The 23,410-nt window shown below is 43.3% G+C and overlaps 2 protein-coding genes across 2 annotated transcripts; one reads left to right on the forward strand and one right to left on the reverse strand.

Moving 5' to 3' along the window:
• Positions 1-359: 359 nt before the first annotated feature.
• On the reverse strand, positions 360-2,864 carry TLNRD1 (talin rod domain containing 1). The gene has a single exon (XM_073653226.1). It carries the CDS (start codon positions 2,590-2,592, stop codon positions 1,528-1,530), a length of 1,065 nt encoding a protein of 354 aa, XP_073509327.1. The 5' UTR covers positions 2,593-2,864; the 3' UTR covers positions 360-1,527.
• Positions 2,865-8,058: 5,194 nt separating this feature from the next.
• MESD (mesoderm development LRP chaperone) lies at positions 8,059-20,336 on the forward strand. Its single transcript, XM_073653227.1, has 3 exons — positions 8,059-8,259; positions 9,181-9,413; positions 19,198-20,336. Exons 1-3 carry the CDS (start codon positions 8,107-8,109, stop codon positions 19,445-19,447), a joined length of 636 nt encoding a protein of 211 aa, XP_073509328.1. The 5' UTR covers positions 8,059-8,106; the 3' UTR covers positions 19,448-20,336.
• Positions 20,337-23,410: the final 3,074 nt, after the last annotated feature.

The following is a 23,410-nucleotide window of genomic DNA, read 5'->3' on the forward strand; positions in this document are numbered from 1 at the left end:
ATAAGCACATGCTAGGAGCTGTAGTTTAACATCTGGACATATTATAGACCACTGCTTCATATTAAAGGGGTTCCCTCGGGGAAAAAATGATCATGGATGATAAGTTATTAATCAGTGGGGGTCCAACCACAGTGACATGATCACGAGAACTGGGAATTTTTATACCCGAATGCTCGACCACTGCTGCAATAACTCCCCATAGAGCGCTGCACTAAGCTGTTACTGGCAGTTACCCTAGAGAATGAATGGGCACCAAAGCTCCATAAAAATGCGGATAAAAGATCCCTGTTCTACCAATCAGTGCGGACAACCACCGATCAATAAATTATCACTGGAGAACTCCTTTAAATAATACAGTGCTCTGTTATATTAACATTTTCTAAAAGAAAAACTTTTTTTTTTTTAAAAATTCCTATTATAAAAAGCATACCCCAAGGCTTCACATATTCGCAGGCACTGAAATGTTATTACTTTCTTACAGAGTCCAACGTACTGAAGATTGCCTTCACCAAGAACAGAAAAGCAATCCTGCACAGTATTACTACTTCCATCAATTAGGAATAGTGGGATTTCAGATTAAACATTTTCACAGAAGTCCAAATGAATAGGATATGCGGCACTGTAACTAGATTTTAATAAGAACGATACTAACATTTGTTTGCTTGTCCCAAAATATATTATGCTGCTAGACTGGTGGAACAAAATGGACATCTCCTGTGGGCTCAGTTTACACATGGCATATCATGAAATGATCGCAAGTGCCAACCGTGTAAATGGCCAAGATGACAGAGTGTGAAAAATTTCGTTAAGAAAAGGTGGCTATAGACTTCTTGTCTCTATATACCCCCACTAGCCCCTTACCCGACACTTGATATCAAGGTGGAATGTTACATGTTAACAAGGCAACTGGTCGTCTTTATAACAATGGACAGAGTGTAGATCTCTGTCTGGACCGATTTCTTCTGGCCAGGGCAGGTTTTGCTGTATACTAAGGACATGTTCACACAGTGTATTTTTGCAGAGTTTTCACAGCAGACACTCCAAAAACAGGTTTTGAATGGAGGGTCTACTACAAAAACATCAGTGTGAGTACACCCCAACACAGCCATAGAGCTCACGCTTCATGTGAGCTGGGCACCAGCTACATATATAAATATGCAGGAATGCCCCTCGTGTATAAAGTAAGCTCTATGTCTAGCAAACCAGGGACTGCCCATAAGCGTGCCAGGCTGAGAGATATGCCATAGTTACTGGATGAGTGGGAATGTGCAAACCAGCCTTCTACATATGAAAGCCTTACAACAGGACAGGTGGCACAACACCCTCATAGCAGTGTTGGCACCAATAATTAACCTCCACCCATAACTTTAAATATTGTCACAACAGCTTTCACTACCAATGTGTTCAATATCTAGCACCTGAAGCCTGTACCAGCCTGGACATGGGCACGTCACACACCACAGGCCCACAGCGGGGAGATGTGTAGTTACCACTGACTACTCTTTGGTAAGTGAACGAAGGGCATATTTAGGGCGATTTCACAGAATTGGAGTGCACTGGCGGAAGAGTTCTAGGGGACGAGCGCTCTCTCAGGGCCTGAGATAACAGGTTGCAGCCATCCGACACGGCACAAGCCGAGCTCCGCAGCCGGTCCTTATAGTCAGTCATCTTGCTGCTGCTGTCCGAGTGCTGGGTTATATCCCTGAGGCATTGGGTCAGGAGCACGCAGGCAGACACCACACTCATGGCACCTCCAAGGATGGCAGTCTGCACCGCTTTCCCCTCCGTGTTCAGAACGGCAGCTTTGCCCAAGAATTGAGGCTCAGTGGCGAAACCCACCAAGGCGTGGACCGCCTGCACCAGGGGGCCACTGAAGAGGGCACAGCGGTTTCTGGAGAGCTCACTTGGGGACGTCTTCACCTCCTTGATGCAGGCCAGTAAGGCGGTGGCACTGGTGCTCATACACTTCACCCCAAGTTTAAACTGTTCCTTTGCAAATTTATCCCTGGACTTCTCGCTGGCGGCTACGCTGGCATCCGTGAGGGTTTTGAGGTTGGTGGACAAGTTCTGGGAGACTTCCAGCAGGAGCTGGGGGGTGAGGTCCTGCAAGGGCACGGTCCGCAGGGTGGCACAGTTCTGCTCCACCTCATGTCGGCAGCGAGTCACCTTATAGCGGTCCACCAAGCCTGGCAGCGCAGACTGGGCACCGGGCACCTCCACCGCTGCCAGGTAGGCTGCATGGGCAGACAGCTCGATCAGAGACACCACCAGGTCGCCCATTTCCTGCAGGCTCTCGCCCACCTCGGAGAAGCGGCCCATGTTGAGCTGGCTCTGGACGTCGTGGGTGAGGATGGACAGCCCCTTGGTCCGGGCAATGACGGTGTCTCGGCACTTCTCGAAGGCCTCCCCCAGCTGGGCACAGCTCTCCGTGCGGACGGGCCGGGGCTCGCTGGACAGCAGGAGCAGGTCCGCCACCAGCTGCATCTTGGCCTTGCACTGCTCGCACACACTCAGCAGCTTCTTGCGGGGCTGGGAGCCGCCGAGGCCAGACGGCAGAGAAGACCGGGCGGACCCGGAGCCGCCGCTAGCCATCCCGCCGGGAGCAGCGTCTCATACCTCGGCCAGTGGCAGCTGTACCCCGCGATCTCCTCCGCCGCATCATCCCATGGGTGGGTGGCGGGCACAGCCCGGAGGAGGCGGCAATGTTCACACCAGGTGGCAGCTCTTTGCCTCCCGCATGTCGGGACCAGCAGGGTCCTCGGTGCCGGAGAGTCAGTACAGAGGAGACCCGCCCAAAAGCTGCTCTGTCTCCCGGCCCGGATAAGGAACGTGGGACGGCGCCGCCCTGTGACGTCACCTCAACGCCAACAGCGAGGAGTAGCGGACAGCGACCCCTACAGGCTGCACTGCACATGTCAGGCTAAATATAGCGGCAGTGCGTGGAATCCCAATCTCCTGCAACTGGCCCTGGTCACGTGATGCGAAGGAGACACTGAAGCAAAGCAGCCACCAGCCTGACCCGTGTCCACAGGGGGACCAGGGCCAGCACGGGACTGTGGCCACAGGGCAACCAGGGCCAGCACGGGACTGTGGCCACAGGGCGACCAGGGTCAGCACAGGACTGTGGCTCCAGGGCCAGCACGGGACTGTGGCCACAGGGCGACCAGGGCCAGCATGGGACTGTGGCCACAGGGCGACCAGGGCCAGCACAGGACTGTGGCTCCAGGGCCAGCACGGGACTGTGGCCACAGGGCGACCAGGGCCAGCATGGGACTGTGGCCACAGGGCTACCAGGGCCAGTACAGGACTGTGGCTCCAGGGCCAGCATGGGACTGTGGCCACAGGGCAACCAGGGCCAGCACGGGACTGTGGACTATCGGTGCGGGCCTTCATAATACCCACAGTTTTAAGCGTGCCCTAAAAACCCATTTCTTTAGACTGGCCTATCACCTCAATATACGTATCCAACTGTCCCAGTTTGGCCCATATTAAAATTTTCTTTGAATTCATGTTCATACCATTCATGCACTGAATAGCCTCTGTCTGTACTGTACACATACTGGCTGGCAACCAGTTTATGTAGTGTTATGTACTTACCCTTTTTAGTATATTAAGGATGTATTATACAATATACAGTATGTACATGTTACCTTTTGTATTTCCTCATAGACTGTAAGCTTGTGAGCAGGGCCCTCACTCCTTTTGATATGAGTTATGCTTATTCTGTAACGTCTGTATAAGTCTCCCCTAAAATTGTAAAGTGCTGTGGAATATGTTGGTACTATAAAAATAATTATTATTATTATTACCGTAGGGCCTGAGACCAATGAACGCTATTACCAGCTGACCACACATGAGTGGGCTTCTGCTGTATAGTCCATGGCAACTGGGACTCTTGTTTTTCATTACTTGTAAAACTATGATAAAATAAGGGTTACCAGTCTAATTCTGGTCTTCAGCAGGAACAGAAGTAATGGCGCCTTGTCCATCAGCCGCCTGCCTCTGAGGTCACTGATTGGCTGGTGATGGGGGGCCGGAAGTCATCACTTCCAGGTCCGGCACAGACCTCCGAGGCAGCGGGGGCACGAGACATGGGGAACATTATTTTATAACAATCCCTTCTATCCTAAAATTAAACAACTGATTACAGAATGATTTTTAAGTTCATCAGGGCAAAGGTGCTCCCTATACCCTGGCACATGTGCACCACCGAGGCCGGTTCCCCGCATGCAGGCCCATTAGACCCCTCTTTGATTTAGTGTTTTCCTTCTGTACCAAGAGTTCTAACTTATTTATTCTTTGGTTGATAGAGGTGTTCACCACTTAATGAATCGACAGCCTCTGGCTCCAGCCACCCCTTCATCAAGACCAACATGAACATTGCCGGCCTTGATTATCTAGAGTCAAAGTGAACCAAAAAAATCTGCAATTTTAACATTCCTATTATTATTTATTTTTTGTTTTGCAGTTTACTACTGGGTATTGCTTATACAATACACAGCAATACTGAAATAGTGCAGTGTACTGTAAAATTACCTGTCTCCTACAAAACTTACCAGGTATAGAAATATAGCAAGCACGGGGTCATCGGTAGGTCCACGACTGCTATGACACTACAATCAGCACAATGCAATGATGTTGTGGGAAGTCAATGGGTGTCGTAAACAGACACCTTCCCCTATTTCCATCCTCTTAAGTGCACTTACAATTGACAGTGGCATCTAAGAGACATGTGCATGTCATTACACATGTTAAAGGGAATCTGTGAGCAGGTTTTTGCTACGTAATCTGAGGACATCGTGTTGTAGGGGTTAAAACACAGAATTCAGTTATATGTCACTTATCAGGCTGTGTGCTGTTGTTTACTTACAATGAAGGTTTTATCACTAGGATATTATCATTGCTGTGACAAGCTGCCTCCTGACAAGTGATCTGACTACACCCCCTCCTGTGATTGGCACCTCACTGTTTATAGACAATGTACACATATCCTGGTGTGGGCAGGGGAAGCTTTCTCAGCTCAGCCTCATGCTACATCTAAGAACTCTTTCAGTCACAACTGCTACATCCCTATCTAGTGGGATTATGGCCGGGAGTATGCCTATCGCATACTTATGGATATTGGGACCATAAAACTTTCACACGTCTAATCTAATTAAGGACTCACTCTCCAAGCTCAGCTTGTTTGTTTATTTAAATGTCAATTTACACTGTGTTCCAAATTATTATGCAAATAATATTTTCTCAGATTTTCCCAATTTACCTATATGAATTGCAGTCATTGTAATTTTCTAGTCAAATAACTATTAGAGTACAATTGAAAGGTTTTTGTTCAAACTGCCTATGATAACAGTATATTTTTAAAAAAATAAAAAACTCAAACTGCACTCAAAATGCATGTTCCAAATTATTATGCACAGCAGAGTTTTCAACCTTTTCATTTTAATAAAGAACAAAAAAATGGTCATTTTTGAAATTATAAGCATTAGCAGGTTATTACAAACAGAAATCAAACAGTTTTCAACTCAAAACTTTATTCTAGGTGATGTTACATTTGCACATAGGACCCCTTGTTCGAAAGGAGCTTCTGAACTCTCTCGTCCATTGAATTTGTCAGGTTTTGGATGGTTTCTGCTTCAATTGTTTTGCATGAGGACAGAATACCCTCCCAGAGCTGTTGCTTAGATGTGAACTGCCTCCCGCCATCATAGACACTCCTTTTGATGATGCTCCAGAGGTTCTTAATGGGGTTGAGGTCAGGGGAGCATGAGTGCCACATCATAAGTTTGTCCCCTTTTATGCCCATAGCAGCCAGAGATGCAGATGTGTTATGTGCAGCATGAGACGGGGCATTATCATGCATGAAATGATCTCGATGGTCCAGATGGATGGAGTGGAGGATGGCTGGTTAATGGCTACCTCATGCAAACACGGCTACGGCGCTAACAAGGAAGAGGTGGAGTAATGTTTTGGGCGGGAATCATGGGGAGAGAGATTGTCGGCCCTTTTAGGATCCCTGAAGGAGTAAAGATGAACTCCATAATGTATGTTGAGTTTCTTAACAGCACTTCCTTCCATGGTTCAAGAAGAAAAACCGTGCATTCCGCAGCAAGATCATGTTCATGCATGATAATGCCCCGTCTCATGCTGCACATAACACATCTGCATCTCTGGCTGCTATGGGCATAAAAGGGGACAAACTTATGGTGTGGCCCCCATGCTCCCCTGACCTCAACCCCATTGAAAACCTCTGGAGCATCATCAAAAGGAGTGTCTATGATGGCGGGAGGCAGTTCACATCTAAGCAACAGCTCTGGGAGGGTATTCTGTCCTCATGCAAAACAATTGAAGCAGAAACCATCCAAAACCTGACAAATTCAATGGACGAGAGAGTTCAGAAGCTCCTTTTGAACAAGCGGTCCTATGTGCAAATGTAACATCACCTAGAATAAAGTTTTGAGTTGAAAACTGTTTGATTTCAGTTTGTAATAACCTGCTAATGCTTATAATTTCAAAAATGACCATTTTTTTGTTCTTTATTAAAATGAAAAGGTTGAAAACTCTGCTGTGCATAATAATTTGGAACATGCCTTTTGAGTGCAGTTTGAGTTTTTTATTTTTTTAAAAAATATACTGTTATCATAGGCAGTTTGTACAAAAACCTTTCAATGTTACTCTAATAGTTATTTGACTGGAAAATTACAATGACTGCAATTCATATAGGTAATTTGGGAAAATCTGAGAAAATATTATTTGCATAATAATTTGGAACACAGTGTATTATGCAATGCATCTGCTTTTCTTTCCTTTTTTTTTCTTTGTGTGCATATATTTGTGTTTCTTCATATATCATGTTATACCATGCCTGAGGAAGGGACCTAAGAAGTCTCAAAAGCTTTGCTTTCTAATATCATTTATTTTATTTTTGTTAGCCATTAAAATGTATCATAACTACAAGATTATCTTTTTTTCAACTGGCTAACACGGTTCAAAACACTTTTTTTCTCTTAACCAGTGGCACGAAATGGCCTTTGTGGCCGGTCAGGAGAAGTGAGTCCGCTCCAGCCCTATGTTTTAGCTACTTCAGTTTGGACTAATGAATTGTTGGCATTTATGGTGAGCGCTGCTTTCTTTGTTTTTCTAATATGTGAAGTTAATAGCATGAGAAAATCACTTTAACAAAGGGTTGTCCAGTAGAGGACAACTCCCTTTCAAATGCTCGGGGCGGTTGCATTCTCAGCAGTCAGTATAAAACTGCTGTATTGAGTGTGCTCTGCTCCTGAGCCTGTCCTGTACATGCAGTATGCACATCCACTGTACATGTATGGCAGATGTCGCAAGCTAAAACCAAGGGAGAGTGGCTCCCAGGCACCATGGGCCCTGGCACTTTCCCAGGCTCATCAGGTGCTGATCCTGAATATCACCATTCCTTGCCCAAATGATACTCTTATATAGTGTCCACACAGTAGTATTATTAATAAGGAACCTGTCCCTTTAGATATTGTTATTAAGCTGCTGATATCGGGATAATGTGCATGTTAATACCTTTTAGGAAGGTGCCTGGCCATACTGAAAACGCAGCTGCAGGGAGAAAAATGATCTTTATTCCTCCTGGGAGCCGCTGGCTTTTAACCATACAGGTGTGTTAGCACGGTTACACTCACAGTACATAGTGAGCAGCAGCCACTGGGGATCCTGTCATTGAGCCTTATGGGATATAACTGCCCCCCAGCCCTGAGTATAAAGAGGCGACTGAAGATTAAGTTGTCCAAAATTCTCAATAAATGAGACCTATAAAGCTACTAATACACCAGACCAGCCATGTCGGATTGTGATACTTTCTCGTTACATTGCTTCCATTGGAGCATTAGTAGCAACAAAGATCCGAAAAATATTCACCGCTATTGATAAAGAATAGCAAGATCCCAAATAATGCCCAAAACAAAGATGGACCTCACGTCCCCCAATCAGAGGCAAGAACAGGCGGCGCTAAACTATTGGTTCCTTTACATACAGTCAGCCAATCAGCGCTGGCTGTGCCTCATTTGGCCCCTCCTCTCGGCGGTCTGTGGTAAAGGATGGCTCAGGAGTGCGCATGTCCGCGGTATGTGGAGGGTGATGGCGGCTCTCAGTGTGAGGCGGCTGTGTGTCTGTCTGCTGCTGGTTCTGAGCCTCTCGGCGGCTGCAGAGGACAAGAAGAAGAAAGATATCCGAGATTACAATGACGCCGACATGGCGCGGCTGCTGGAGCAGTGGGAGGTAAAGACTGACTGTGCTGCCTGAATGAATGAAGCGCAGCCTGAGTTACCCGTCTGCTTAGTGTTGGGGTGTAATGGCGGGGGTGCGGGCCCGTTATACCTCCAGGGTCACGGCCAGTGACTGATGTCTTGCTCGTGGCCATACACACCCTGCAGGAGCAGCGCCCTCCGCGCTGAGCAGGCAGTTCTGGGTATGACCAGCGCAGTCCCACTTATCCTTGGGGTCGGAGGACTAGTTGCTATTTGCACATTTGTGTGTTATTTTCTCACTATTTTCCAGATTCTAGTTTGCTGTCAGTGAATGAGAACATTCTTGCATCTATCCACTGACTGCAAACTGGATACAGCGAGCTGCCAGCTGAGCTGTGAATACAGGTGTGCTTGTCTCCCGTAACGCCGCCCAATCTGCTGACCCCCTCCATCATGTCTCTGCATTATTCTGGGGTCCTGGCATGACAGATCCCATTATCTGCACGGTATGAGCGCACTCTCAGGTGAGATCAGTAATATGTGTGTATAAGCAGATTACACCTAGAGGTCCGTACTTCTATTTGGCCAGAACGGATGAATTCCTCTTTGTTTAAAAGAAGAGCTGGCGCTTATAACAGTTTTACACATGGACTGATGATTTGCATGTAAAAAATCCCAGAATGCACCACTTTCACCCATAAGTCAGAGTTCAAAAAACAAAACATTCAGTTAACCATTTGCATGACATCTGTTTTCTAAAGATCCATTAAAAGTGTGTTTAGCCTATTATTTTAAATGGTTGATGTAAAAGCGGTCGTGCAGCTGACGTACTGATGGCATCTGTATGATGTACTAATGACAATATGGAAGAAATATTGTCCGTGTTATTTCTTTCATGGATGATTTTCCATTTGTCCTCTGAACCTGAGGTCACTGTTTTCTTCTTCCTCAGAAAGATGATGACATAGAGGAAGGAGACCTGCCCGAACACAAGAGAAAGCCTGCCCCAGTGGACTTCTCAAAGCTTGATCCTAAGAACCCAGAGAGCATCTTGCAGATGACCAAGAAGGGCAAGACCATAATGATCTTTGCAACCGTATCTGGAAACCCATCGGAGAAGGAGAGTGAAGAGATTACAAGCTTGTGGCAGGGCAGCCTGTTCAACGCCAACTATGACATTCAGAGGTAATTGGGAGGGTTTATGGAGGCACTATAATGTCTGTCTGGGTAGACGGCAACTGAATTGGTCAAAATGTGAACAAATAAAATCTGGTTCCTAAATTTTTAGTCTTCGGAGCTCTGATTTTGTTTTTCTTTAGCTTGTTGCCTGCTCTGTAGCTCCCGGATTATAGTGAAATGGTAAGGATAGGTCGGTGACTTTGCCTGGTCTTTATAGTCTCTTGATGATCTACATGTATTTTCCAGACTGCTAAACCCTGTAAATTGTTACAGCATGTTGTGGACACTGAGAAAATAGTGTCAGTTTATAGCTCAGACTTGTTGGTTCTATGTTGCTTAAGTGTCACAGAGGACACTGCGTCGGCAGGTTCCTGGTGGGACGCTTGCCTTTTCAGAAGGTATTTTGAATAGGACGCATGTACAATATCTGCTGACCTTGCACTCAACCTTGCAATGCTCTGCCAATGCCCGACCTATCATTATTTATCTAGACACCACAACGTCCATAATAGTGTGATGGGGCCTATAACTCTGAATCTTGGTCACACCTATTACATTGATGGTTTGTGCTAATGATCTGCCAAATATTAACCCTTTCATGACCTTAGACCAGGGCTGTGGAGTCGGTAAGCCAAACCTCCAACTCCTCAATTTCCATGACACCGAATCCACGACTGCTACTCCCTCATACATGGCTCATGTTTAAGTGATAAATTTACTGTAGCACAGATTCATCTCCGCTAAAAGTCTAGACACTTAGATCAGGAATGGGACAGACATTTATAGGACATTTCATAACTTTCCCAAATTCTTATGAAAAAATATTCCCCACAAACTGCATTGAACTACTGTACCCAATTTATTATATATTGTTGGAGTTGGTCCATTTTATACCGACTCGACCAAAATGGGCACCGACTCCACAGCCCTGCCTCAGACGTACACATACGCCATTGTCGTAGCATGGTCTGAGAGGCTTCTCTCAATGCATTATACCAATGATTAGAGTAATGAAAGTTAAATCCCATAGTGGGACCAAGAAAAGAAATTGTAATCGCACGCACGCACGCACAGAGCTCTGGCAAAGATGAAGAGACCACTGCACAGTTTTCTAAAAATCCCCATCTCTACATGTCTGACAGCCATTCCATTCCAGTGTCAGTTGAATTCCCACCAAAGTTCCCCTCATTCTACTTAATGTGATTCTGATTAGGTGATCACCTGAACCAAATCTTACTTCACGAGGGAAAGTATAAAAAACACTGCTGTGGTCTTCACAATCCTCTTGCAATAGGACAAGCTGGATGGCAAAACAAGTGCTAGGAATAGCCCAAAAAGAATTTGAATGAAAACATAACTTTTAACCATGCCAAAGGAGTTGAAAAGAAAAGTCTTGAGTGAGGAAAAGAAGGGCTCAATTCTGGCTTTACTAGCAGAGGGATATAGTGATTTTCATGTTACCTCCATCCTTAAGCCCCGGAGCATTTTCCGTTTTTGCATTTTCGTTTTTGCTCCCCTTGTTCCCAGAGCCATAGCGTTTTTATTTTTTGGTCAATATGGCCATGTGAGGGCTTATTTTTTGCGGGACGAGTTGTACTTTTCAACGCCATTACTAGTTTTACCATATCCTGTACGGGAAAACGGGAAAAAAATTCCAAGTGCGGTAAAATTGCAAAAAAAAGTGCAATACCACAGTTGTTTTTTATTTATTTTTTTTAACACGTTCACTGAATGCTAAAACTGACCTGCCCTTCTTATTCTCCAGGTCATTACGAGTTCATAGACACCAAACATGTATAGGTTCTTTTATATTTAAGTGATGAAAAAAAATTCCAAAATTTGGTAAAAAATAAAATAAAAAAATAGCGCCATTTTCTAAGACCTGTAGTGTCTCCATTTTTCGTGATCTGGGGCTGGTTGATGGCTTATTTTTTGCGCACCGGGCTGACATTTTGGGGTAGATCTGATGTTTTGATCGCCCGTTATTGCATTTTATTGCAATTTTGCGGCAACCAAAAAACATAATTCTGGCGTTTAGAATTTTTTTCTCGTTACGCCGTTTACCGATCGGATTAATTCTTTTTTTATATTGATAGATCGGGCGATTCTGAACGCGGCGATGCCAAATATGTGTATGTGGGGTTTATTTTTTATTTTATTTTGAATGGGGCAAAAGGGGGGTGATTTAAACGTTTATATCTTTTTATTTTTTTTTAATATTTTTAAAAACTTTTTTTTTAAACTTTTTGCATGCTTCTATAGTCTCCATAGGAGACTAGAAGCAGCAACTATCCGATCGCCTCTGCTACATACAGGGGACTAGCAGGTCCCCTGCATGCAGCAGAAATGGTCCTGTGCTATGAGCGCCGACCACTAGGTGGCGCTCATAGCGACAAGATCATGACAACCACAGGCGTCTGCTGCAGACCCTGGGTTGTCATGCCCACCCATCGGCGACCCGCGATCACGTGACGGGGTCGCCGGTGGGCGGGGCTTATGACGCGCTACCCGGAAGCGCGCGTTAAATGCTGCTAACAGCCGCGGGTGGATCGGGATTCCACCCGCGGCTGTTGCGGGCACATATCAGCTGACATGTGCTCCGTTCAGTGAGGGCTCAGCGCCGGAGCCCTTACTGAACGGGCAGTACGCAAATATGCGTACTAATACGTCCCCGGTAATTAAGGGGTTAAAATTTCGAAGACGACAGTCCATTACAACAAGGTCAAGCAGCAGACATCCGGGACAACAAAGCTACAGCCCTGCAGAGAGCGAAAGTGACTCTCCACTGACCGGGATGACCGTCATCTTATTCGAATGTCACTCAGCAACCGCAGGATGACATCAAGTGACCTACAAAAGGAATGGCAAATGGCAGCTGGGGTGAAGTGCACAGCAAGAACAGTTCGTAACAGGCTCCTAGAGGCAGGCCTCAAGTCATGTAAAGCTAGAAAAAAGCCTTTCATCAGTGAGAAGCAAAGGAGAGCCAGGCTGAAGTTTGCCAAAGACCATATGGATTGGACTATAGAGGACTGGAGTAAGGTAATCTTCTCTGATGAGTCTAATTTTCAGCTTTTCTCAACACCTGGTCGTCTTATGGTTAGACGGAGACCTGGAGAGGCATACAAGCCACAGTGTCTTGCACCCACTGTGAAATTTGGTGGAGGATCAGTGATGATCTGGGGATGCTTCAACAAGGCTGGAATTGGGCAGGTTAATCTTTGTGAAGGACGTATGAATCAAGCCGCATACAAGGTTATCCTTGAAAAACACTTGTTTCCTTCTGCTCAGGCAATGTTCCCCAACTCTGAGGCCTGTTTTTTCCAGCAGGACAATGCCCCATGCCACACAGCTAGATCAATCAATGTGTGGATGAAAGAGCACCACATCAAGACCCTGTCATGGCCAGCCCAATCTCCAGACCTGAACCCCATTGAAAACCTCTGGAATGTAATCAAGAGGAAGATGGATAGTCGCAAGCCATCAAACAAAGAAAAACTGCTTACATTTTTGTGCCAGGAGTGGCATAAGGTCATCCAAAAGCAGTGTGATAGACTGGTGGAAAGCAGCCTAGACGCATGAAACCTGTGATTAAAAATCATGGTTATTCCGCCAAATATTGATTTCTGAACTCTTCCGGAGTTAAAACATGAGTATTGTTGTTTCTAAATGAATAGCAACTTGTTTTCTTTGCATTATTTGAGGTCTGAAAGCACGTTTTTTTTTTTTTGTTTGTTTTTTATCATTTTGACGATTTCTCATTTGCTGTAATTTGTAATGAATACAACATTTTTAGCTTTGAATTTCGTAGACTTGTTGTCACTAGTTGTTTATAGAATAAAACAATGTACATTTTACTCCAATAAAAAAATGTGGCAAAAACTGCTTTTCATCAGACCGCCGACCCAAAAAGTGGAATAAAACACGGTTAAAAAGACAAATGTAAATAAAAATGGTATCACTGAAAACGTCATCTTGTCCCGCAAAAAAAAACAAGCTGCCATACAGCTCCAACACCGGAAAAATAAGTTATAGCTGTCAGAATAAAGTGATGCAAAAATTTTTTTTTTTTTCTACAAAATTGTTTTTGTGTAAAAGCAGCAAAACCTAAAAAAAGGATATACATGTAGTATCACTGTAATCATACTAACCTAAAGAATACAGATGTCTTATGAATTCTACCACTTGGAGAACGGCATAAATAAAAAATAAACAATTCCTGAATTGCTGTTTATTCATTGTCTCCCAAAAATCTAAATAGAAAGCAATTAAAAATTGATGTGTGCCTGAAAATGGTACCTATAAAAACATCAACTCGTCCTGCGAAACACAAGCCCTCACTTGACTGTCAGCCAAAATATAGAAAAAATTATAGCTGTCAAATTATGGCAATGCAAAAACTTTTTTTTTTTTTTGTAAATTAAAAAAAACAACAACTTTTCTTTCTGTGTGATGGCAGCCAAACATAAAAAAAACAATCTATATCATCTGGTATCGCTGTAATTGCTCCGACCTGAAGAATAAAGTCGACTAATCACTTACACCGCACGAGGAGCGGCATGAAAAATAATTCTTCTTCACTTGCTGTGAATAATATTATTTATGGGGACACTGTGGACCCTGTCTGGCCTGTGATCCGGCAGGGTCCCTCTTTTTGCGCTCAAACTCAAATAGTTCTCCTTTTTGAGTCCTGCCTTGCGCCCAAACAGTAGTTTTCCACCACATATGAGGTATCGGCTTACTCAGGAGAAATTGCACAACAAACTGTGTGGTCCATTTTCTCTTATTACCCTTGTGAAAATTCAAAATTTGGGGCTAAAGCAACATTCTTGTAAGAAAAATATTTATTTCTTTATCTTCACGGCTCAACGTCATAAAATTCTGTAAAGCACCTGGGGGGTTTCAAGGTGCTCACCACACATCTAGAAAATAAGAGAAGGCGCGCCAATTGAATTCTGGAGCGCAATTTTGGCTGGAACAGATTGCAGATGCCATGTCACTTGAAGAGCCCCTGACATACCAGAACAGCAGAAACCTCCACAAGTGACCCCATTTTGGAAACTACACTTCTTGAGGAATTCATCTAGCGGTGTATTGAGTATTTTTAACCCTCAAGCGATTCACAGAATTGTATAACATTGGGCTGAGTCAAGGGAAAATTCCCCCCCCCACTAAAATGTTACATTGGCCCCAAATTTTAAAATGGGACAGTAGGAGAAACTGGACCACTAAATGTTGCGCAATTTCTCCTGCGTACACCAATACCTCATATGTGGTCGAAAACTTCTTATGAGGCACAATGAGTGCAATGCTCAGATGGGAAGGAGCGTCATTATAGTGCAGTTTACTGTTATTGTTTGCAGGTGCCATAACCCACTGGGAGAGCCCCTGAGGTCCCAGAACAGCAGAACTCCACCCACCACACCCCCTCCCCTTTGATAAGTGACCCCATTTTGCAAATTACACCTCTCAGTGACTTTGTCTAGGGGTGCAGTGATCATATTGACACCACAGGTGTCACAGAACCTTACACCATTGGGCAGTGAAGAAAAAATAATTACATTTTTACTAAAAAAAAAAAAAAAAAAAAATCTTTTTAGCCCTAGATTTTACATGGCGGAATGGGTATAAATGGCACACATTTGTCCCACAATTTCTGCTAACCGTGGCAATATTCAATATGTGGCTGTATAGTACTGCTTAGCCACACGGCGAGACTCCGGAGGGACGGAGAGCTATTTGATTCTTGGAGAACAAATTATTATAGAATAGTTTGCAGACTCCATATACAGAGCCCCTAAGTGCCAGAAGAGTATAACCCCCCTCAAGTGACCCCATTTTGGAAATTAAATTCACAGAGGGGTGTATCTACAGGTGTAGTGACGATTTTGACTTCATGGGTGTTTGCCAGAAACTATCAGCAGTGAATGTTGCTAAATGAAAATTTAAAATCTGCCATTGTAGTGCCCAGTACGTGCTTCTGGAGACGCGCACCTTCTAAATTTAGCGGGTTCTCATCGCTACAGAAATTCCAAACATGTGGACGCTAAATGTGGTTTAGGCACACTGTGGGGCTAAGAAGGGAGGGGGAAATTCTTATTTGGGAGCGCATAATTTCCTACATTTCATTTGGGGGGTGAGGAGCCATAGCGCTTTTCGAGAGCCTTTGTGCTACCAGTAACATGGAAGCCCCTATATTTCCTTTAACAGATGATTGACCTGAGTGGGGGCTTTTCTTTGGATTGAGTTGAAGCTTTTGTTGGGAACATTTTACATATTTGGGATCACACTGCTCTACGCTGAGCACTTATATCCATCTAAATCTCCAAGTGACTTAATTCAGATGAAACCCCAAGAGATCCATTCACTGTAATGAGGCAGAAGAGTTACTCTGTACTTTGTCTGGCCTCTGTTCAGAGGCGTCCTTTTCAGACGTGCACAAAACTGTGGCCGACCGCGCTTCTGTGCACGCTTAAAAAGACTGACACCGCCGGATTACAGGCCAGACGGCGTCCACAGTGCCTCCATCTGCCTCATTATAAGGAATCTTCCCCCGGGGGTTCCGTCTGAATCACGTATTTCAGAGACTTACTCGTAAACCCCGGTGTAAGCACTCATTGCAGAGCGCAGGATAAATGTGAGTTGAGCCATACTGTAATCTTTGGAAGACAGAATGAGCAAATCAAACAGCAGGTGAAGAACTGGTTTTATTTTTTTTTGCCCTGGTGTAAGCGATTAGATGACTTTATTCTTCGGGTTGGTGCGATTACAGCGATACCAGATTTATATCGTTTTTTTTTTTTTTGTTGTTTGGCTGCTGTCACACACTAAAAGATGCTTTTTTTTTTTTTTTTTTTTTTTTAGTGCAAAACCATGTTTTTGTATCACCATATTCTGAGAGCTATAACTTTTCTATATTTCTGCAGACAGTCATGTGAGGACTCGTTTTTTTGAGGAAAAAGTTGAAATTTTTATTGGTTCTATTTTCGGTCACATAACGTTTTTTGATTGCTTTCTATTCCGATTTTTGGGAGGCAGAATGAACAAAAATCAACAATTCGGGAATCGTTCTTTTTCTTAATGCCGTTCACAGTGTAGTAAAAGTGGTAAGGCAGTTTTAGGGCTCGCTTACATTAGAGTAGTCAAAAAAGGTCTCCAATGTTGCTTCAGAAAAGTTAGATGAATGGAATCTGTATGGTTCAACTTATGTAAAGCGCGTGCTATGAGAGTGTGCAATTTTTATTTTTTCTTCTCACCTAGCATCCAAATGACATGCGTATGCAATGTGTTCTTAGCATCATATTTTACATACTGTAATTCTCTATGTAATTTTAAAGCTAGTTTTCAAACTAATAAAGCAATCTTATATAAAGATAGAGAATAGATAAAATATATAGATATCCTGTAGACATATAATTTCACAAGCCCCCTACATATAATAAACTTGCACCCTTTAGTGCCTTTCATGTGGCACTAAAGGATGTTTAACCTTATTTAACCTATTAAATAATTTTAAATAAAGGACGTGGGGTCCCACTTATTTTTGATAACCATCCAAGGTAAAGCAGATAGCTATGGGCTTATATTATCAGGCTGGGAAGATCCCTGGTTATTGAGCCCTTCCCAGCTTAAGAATACAAGCCCGCAGCCACCCCAGAAGTGGCGCATCACATGAGATGCACGAATTCTGACACTTGGCCTGGCTCTTCCAGATTGTCCTAGAACGGTGGCAATCTGGGTAATGGTTTGCCAGCTTTGTAATGTCAGCCAGCATCAAGCCCAGGGGTTAAGACATCTCTCCATTACTATCAGTCACCCCCCCATTACTAACCCAGTAAGTGAAAAGAAAAAAACACGCAAATTTTATTTACCCCCCCCCCCCCTCCCCCCGACTCTAGTCCCAGCCTGATAATATAATAGTCCGCAGCTGTCTTTTTACCTTGGCTGGTTATCAAAAATAGGGAGTACCCCACGTCATTTTTTTTTTAATTATTTATTTATTTAATAAGGGCAGGACGGTGGCTCAGTGGTTAGCACTGCAGCCTTGCAGCGCTGGGGTCCTGGCTTCAAGTCCAACCGAGGATGACATCTGCAAGGAGTTTGAATGTTCTCCCCGTGTTTGTGGGGGTTTCCTCCCGCACTCCAAAGACATACTAATAGGGAGTCTAGATTGTGAGCCCCAATGGGGACAGCGATGATAATGTCTGTAAAGCGCTGTGAAATTAATGTCACTTTGTAAGTGAGTAAAATAAGGCTAAACACCCTTTAGTACCACATGAAAGGCACTAGAGGGTGCTAGTTTATTATATGTAGGGGGCTTGAGACATTAAGTATCTTCAGGACATCTATCCTATATTCTATTCTGATAGTACAGTAAATTCCCAGCCCAAACTATGTTAATGAAATGTCAACTTTCCTTTTGAGATGGGCGTGTGAATATTGGACGGCTCACGCATGGTCCACGGGCTGTGCTAGATAGATAGATAGATAGATAGATAGATAGATAGATAGATTTTTTTTTTTTTTTCCCCTCTCACCCATTGATTTGCATTGGCGAGTGCAGTTCAATTCTTGCATCCAATTGCAGCATGCTGGGATTATTTCCTCATTCCGATCCAAGCTGAGATGAGCACTGACTCATTTACTAGCATTGGTCAGAGGGCAATGCCATGTTTTCTCGCATTGCACTCCTCCGTATTATATGCCAGTGTGAGTGAGCCCTTATTTTTTGGGTCAGTACTATTACAGCGATACCACATTTATATCATTTTTTTTATCACTGTATTCTGAGAGCTTTTTTATTTTTCAGCTGATGGAGCTGTATGGCACCTTATTTTTTGCGGGACAATCCGATGTTTTCAGCTATACAATTTTTATTTACATTCGACTTTTTGATCACATTTATTCCTCTTTTTGTTCAGCGGTCTTATGAAAAAGCAGTTTTTCGACACTTTTTTTTTTTTTTTTTTTTACGATTTCTACTGAAGAGGTTAACAGGTGGGAAAATGTTATAGTTCTGGATGCAGCGATATATGTGTACTTTATTTGTCTTTCATGAATGTATGTATTTATTGGATTAACTTTTTTTTTTCTTTTTTTTTGTCTTTATTTTGTGATTTATTTCTACAATTTTTAAAAACTTTTTACTTACCTTGTCCACAGATGGGACATCGACTTTCCCTGCCCTGATCGCTGATCTAATACTCTGCAATGCTTTTGCACTGCAGGGCATTAGCTCAGTGCTCCGCAGACAGGGAGGAGGCTCGTCAGCTCCTCTGCTCCTTCTGACTGGTCAGAATTATAAAATTTCACCTGGTCAGGATGGTGAAAACAGGTTTGGGGGTGACGGGGTTAAGATTCCAGAAAAGGATCTCCTTAATCTGCAGTGTTACATTGTACTTGATGTCTTGAATACTCATCCACCTGCCTGTGATTTTAACATCTTCCTTGCATGAAGATATTCACTGGATTGCAGGGGAATTCAGAGTAGTCATCACGGACTCGCAGCTGCCAGCATAAAGTACAGTGCAGATTAATGTAGCCTCACAGAGGAAAGCCTAAAACCATGGAACGTTTCCATCCCTGCACTCTGCATATCTAGCGCTCAGGTGGTCACCGTTTACCTGCTGACAGATTTTATCATATTGGTCGCCTTCAGTTCTTTTGTGATTACCATTACATTTTGGTGGCACTTGATGCAGTGATACTTAGGAGTAGATCAGGACCTGGTCTTTTCCTTCAGTTCTGCTTCTGTTTTCAGCATGTATGTAATTATTTCTTTGTTTCACTATAGGTTCATGGTGGGACCAAACAGAGCCATCTTTATGCTACGTGATGGTGCCTATGCCTGGGAAGTGAAGGACTTCCTTGTGGGCCAGGACAGATGTTCAGACGTTACCCTAGAAGGACAGGTGTACCCGGGAAAAGGCGGAGATGGTAGTGCAAAAGCCAAAAACTTGAGCAAACCAGAGAAAAAGAAAAGTAACACCAAGAAGTCTTCTACTGAAACAAACAGAGCATCTGCTGCTAAGGAAGATTTATGACCATGACCTGACGTTCAGACTCTAAGGACACCTATGCTGTTCTTACAACTATACATGAACAAAACGTATATGGCTGATTACTCTGGATCCAGGATCAGGCTGGTCTTGCATAAGAAAATTCCTCGCAGATGTCAGACAGCAGTGAGACCTCTTTTTGTCCTTTAGACAACGTTGTGGACTGATCCCTCATTTTTCTGTAAAAATAGCATAAATCCCAAAAATCTAACGCTGCTGGAAGTCCTCCCCTTGCTTTTTTCTCCCATCATGGCTTGTGTGACTCTTGTACATGCATTTATATAAAGGTTTACCAAGATCATATTAGACTAGGGCACAACAGCATGCATAAGTAAGAGTGTGCCCATGTAACTCCAAAAACATGTAAAAAAAACAGAGAAACTAGGAGTTTCTTGTACAAAAATATAACACTTTATTAAATACAGATGTATACATATTAGCAAGAAGACAGGTCTGAGGGTCTTTGGGACACTATAATTAGGGTAAGCGGTGTTAGGCTTTGTGGTACAGTACTCTGGTACTTATATATGTGTTGATGGTGGCTCTGGGAGTTTGTATTTCGGCAGGCACACTGTGTGCTTATACTCCTATCACTAGCTTTATATACACTACCTGGATTAACCTGTTATGATTAGCCTTAAATATTCCGCTTTTCCCGGCCCATACCTAGTATACAATCATAGATAACCTCTGACCACTTTTTTTGTTCTGGGGGGGGTTCCTGACACTTCTCTTTATGCACACTGCTTTTACCCATATTGTCTTCTTGCTAATATGTATACATGTGTTTTTAATAAAGATTTTGTTATATTTTTGTACAAGAAACTCTTAGTTTCTCTTTTTTTTTCTTGTACATGCATGTATTAGGCCAGGATGCAAAAAAAAAAAAAAGTGCCATGTATGGCCGACTAATTCCTCTGTCCATTATATAATTATTGCTTTCCTCTGATTGTTATGAAGGGCACAGATGAGAACATTTGGAACAGATGTTCATAGCTACTGCTTTATACATGTTAGCATAAAATCCGCTACTATCACTTTTTCTAATTTGATGAAGACTTTCCCAATTTATTTATATCTGCCCAGTTTTCTCCTTTTAGCATTGCATAATGTGTTGTGTGCTGCAGTGTTAGACTTTCTGGATTATAGGACGCCTATTTATCGGAATTTCAATATACTGAGATTTTTATGTTAGTTGTCCTTTTTGTTTGCCACCGTAAGATTGCATCTCAGGAAGGTCTACTTTGTCCTTGACATATTCTAGCCGGTTAATGTGTAGAGGCCATATAGGTTACATCAGAACAAATGGCTAATCTGCTAGTGACAGCTGAACGCTTCCCTGCACTATTAGATACAAAATAGGCAAGATGGACACTAGTTGCCGTGGGGGGAGGTAGGGGGTTATTTTTTTTGTAAAGAGTCTGGTCTGATTCATTGTTATACTTAAGACATCTTTCCTTTTCAGCACTAAAGCAAATGTCCCATTTCACAGATTGTCTATAGGCTCTGAGACGTATAAAAGAAGAATCTGAGCTTTTGTTCACCCTCCCAGTATCCTGTCATTTAGACAGCATGAGCCACTGAGCTCAGTGATTGGCTGCAGTGCTGCTGACGTGATGTCATGCTATAGCCGATCAACAAAAGGTTGGAGCAGCGGCAGAGAGGCAGTGCTGGAAATTATGAATTTCAGATCATCATAGCCTGAAAAAATGTTGTCCTCAGTATTATTCTGCCTGATACATTGTATGATGTCTGGATACTTTCTCTGTACAGAAAGCGTTTTATATATTGTGCCACTGATGTTCCTCCTTCAAAGCAATGCTTTTTATATGGTCCTGTCTTCTTACAAATGTATTAATAACATCTTATTTTCTGTTTGTGTCGCTTGTCTTTAGTTTTAAATGTATAATAAGCCCTCAGAGCAGCATCACGTGTTATGTGGCGTAAGCCAGAGGGGGAAAACTACAGCTACATTACTGAGCGGCTCCAGTCACCTGACTGCTGCAGCCAATCACAGGCCGTGGTATTTGGGTAACCGAAGAAGGGGATGTTATCGCTTCCTGGCCTGGCTAATTAGAACATACTATTTCCAGCCTTATAACAATGCGGGTACGTTCATATGATGATGCCATTTGTGAGCAAACCTTAAAACAGACTGAATCATTGTCAAACCGCTGCACCGTTCAGTGTTTGTTTGTTTTGTTTTTTAGCTTTCTGAGCCGTGTTTTGAGTGGAGAGTTTCCGCTCCAAAAACCGGATGTGAACACACCCTTAGGGCCTATTTACATGCTGATGTGCACGTCTGCAGTAACTGTGCATTTGGCAGCTGCTGTATATAGAGCAATTGTCGATCAATACAGACACTCACATGGAATGTACACGTCAGAGGAATAAGCCATATTTTCTCTTGTCAACTTACATAATATAGCGTTAAGTAGAGAAAAATCAGAATGTGCACTATACCTACATGAATACATTGGTGTGGATGAGCTTACAGAAAGTAAAACACTAAGCCTATCTACCCACAACGTCTGTTAGATGCCGGTGCAGCCGCCGAGTTTTCTCAGCTGAAGCCGCTTCAGAACAACGCTGGCAGACATTTTTCTGAAGCGGGTTTGCTTGCAGTATTAATGTCATACTTGCAGTTGTGGCTTTTACTCTGTTGCGAAGTATAGAGAATGGGCGGCTTCTGAGCGGAAGGTGTCCAGAGGATGAACGTGTCACTTCTTTTAACAGCTTTAGGGTTTCCGAACCCTAAAGGGGTTAAAAGAAGTGACATAAGACAGAACATGTGCGCAGCAGCATTGCTGTGCATTTTCTTTTTATGTGGCGCTTTTGCAGGTTGATTCAGGGCCTGAAAAAGACATTGGGCCTGACACCTCAAAGCTTTCATGTCAGAATTCTGGCATAAAAGCTGTGAAAAGTTGTAAAATTTAGGCGCAAATCAGAGTTGCACCAAACTTTTTTGGACTTTTGACGTTCCCAAGCAAGTTTCTCCCAGCTCCAACATAATGGACAGAGCTGCGGCGGGACGGAGGGAGTTGCAAATGCTCTTGTCAAATTCATGATGAGTGGCGGTATTCGCTACTCCACAAATACTACTCCAGCAGGGACCGGAGTAGGATTTGTGATGAGGCGCACACACTGGTGTATGCTGTTTGCCCGATGCTCCCTGGTTCATGAAGCAGCGTTATCCTCTTCATGAAACAGTAGTATCTGACTCCCAACAAACCCCTACCTGTTCAAGACCAACTTGAACAATGCCGGTCTTGATGAATCAGGCCCATTTTGTTTACAAAGCCTAAGATTTCCTTCACATTTTTTTTTGTTCTGGTATATGAAGAAACCGCATTTGCATGTGTTTGTTTTTGTTTGTTTGTTTTTTTCCCCTTTCGTCGCCAATGAATACTCTCATTCAGACGTCCATGAGTAATACATATTTTTCATGGATGGAACACATACCCATTATAAGTTATATCAGAAAAAAATAGAATCATCACGAATGTAAAGGGCCAATACAAGTCTGAGTATGTGAAAAACACTTACAGCCCATGGAAGGCGTTATTGTACAATCTGTGTGCAGTCTGTATTTAAAGGGAATCTGTCAGCAGGTTTTTACTACCTTATGAGAGCAGCCTGGGGTAGGGAAAGAGACCCTGAATCCTACAATGTATTGCTTAGATTACTGGGTGCAGCCGGGTAATACCCATGGATCTTCCCAGTCTACTAATATCAACCCCCAGCTGTATACCTGACACAATCAGAGCTTTTAGATTTCACATGAAGCAGAGCTGAGAAAGCTAATCTCGCCCACACCAGGCTCTGTATATACAATGTCTATAGATCCTGAGCTCCTTGTCATAAGAGGTGGTGTAGGTTGCTATGTCCTAGCAATGATAAGCTCCTGGTGCTAAAACAATCATTACAAGTAAACAAAACCAGCTTGAT

Source organism: Phyllobates terribilis, unplaced genomic scaffold, assembly GCF_046119375.1.
Source record: "Phyllobates terribilis strain yellow unplaced genomic scaffold, ASM4611937v1 Scaffold_11__3_contigs__length_659146591, whole genome shotgun sequence".
Classification (NCBI taxonomy): domain Eukaryota; kingdom Metazoa; phylum Chordata; class Amphibia; order Anura; family Dendrobatidae; genus Phyllobates; species Phyllobates terribilis.

Excerpts from the sequence above, each read along its gene's own strand:
- TLNRD1 (XM_073653226.1), bottom strand. The coding sequence starts at position 2,592 with ATGGCTAGCGGCGGCTCCGGGTCCGCCCGGTCTTCTCTGCCGTCTGGC.
- MESD (XM_073653227.1), top strand. The coding sequence starts at position 8,107 with ATGTGGAGGGTGATGGCGGCTCTCAGTGTGAGGCGGCTGTGTGTCTGT. Across the intron at positions 8,260-9,180 it reads GGCTGCTGGAGCAGTGGGAG|AAAGATGATGACATAGAGGA; the intron begins GTAAAGACTGAC and ends CTTCTTCCTCAG. Across the intron at positions 9,414-19,197 it reads GCCAACTATGACATTCAGAG|GTTCATGGTGGGACCAAACA; the intron begins GTAATTGGGAGG and ends GTTTCACTATAG.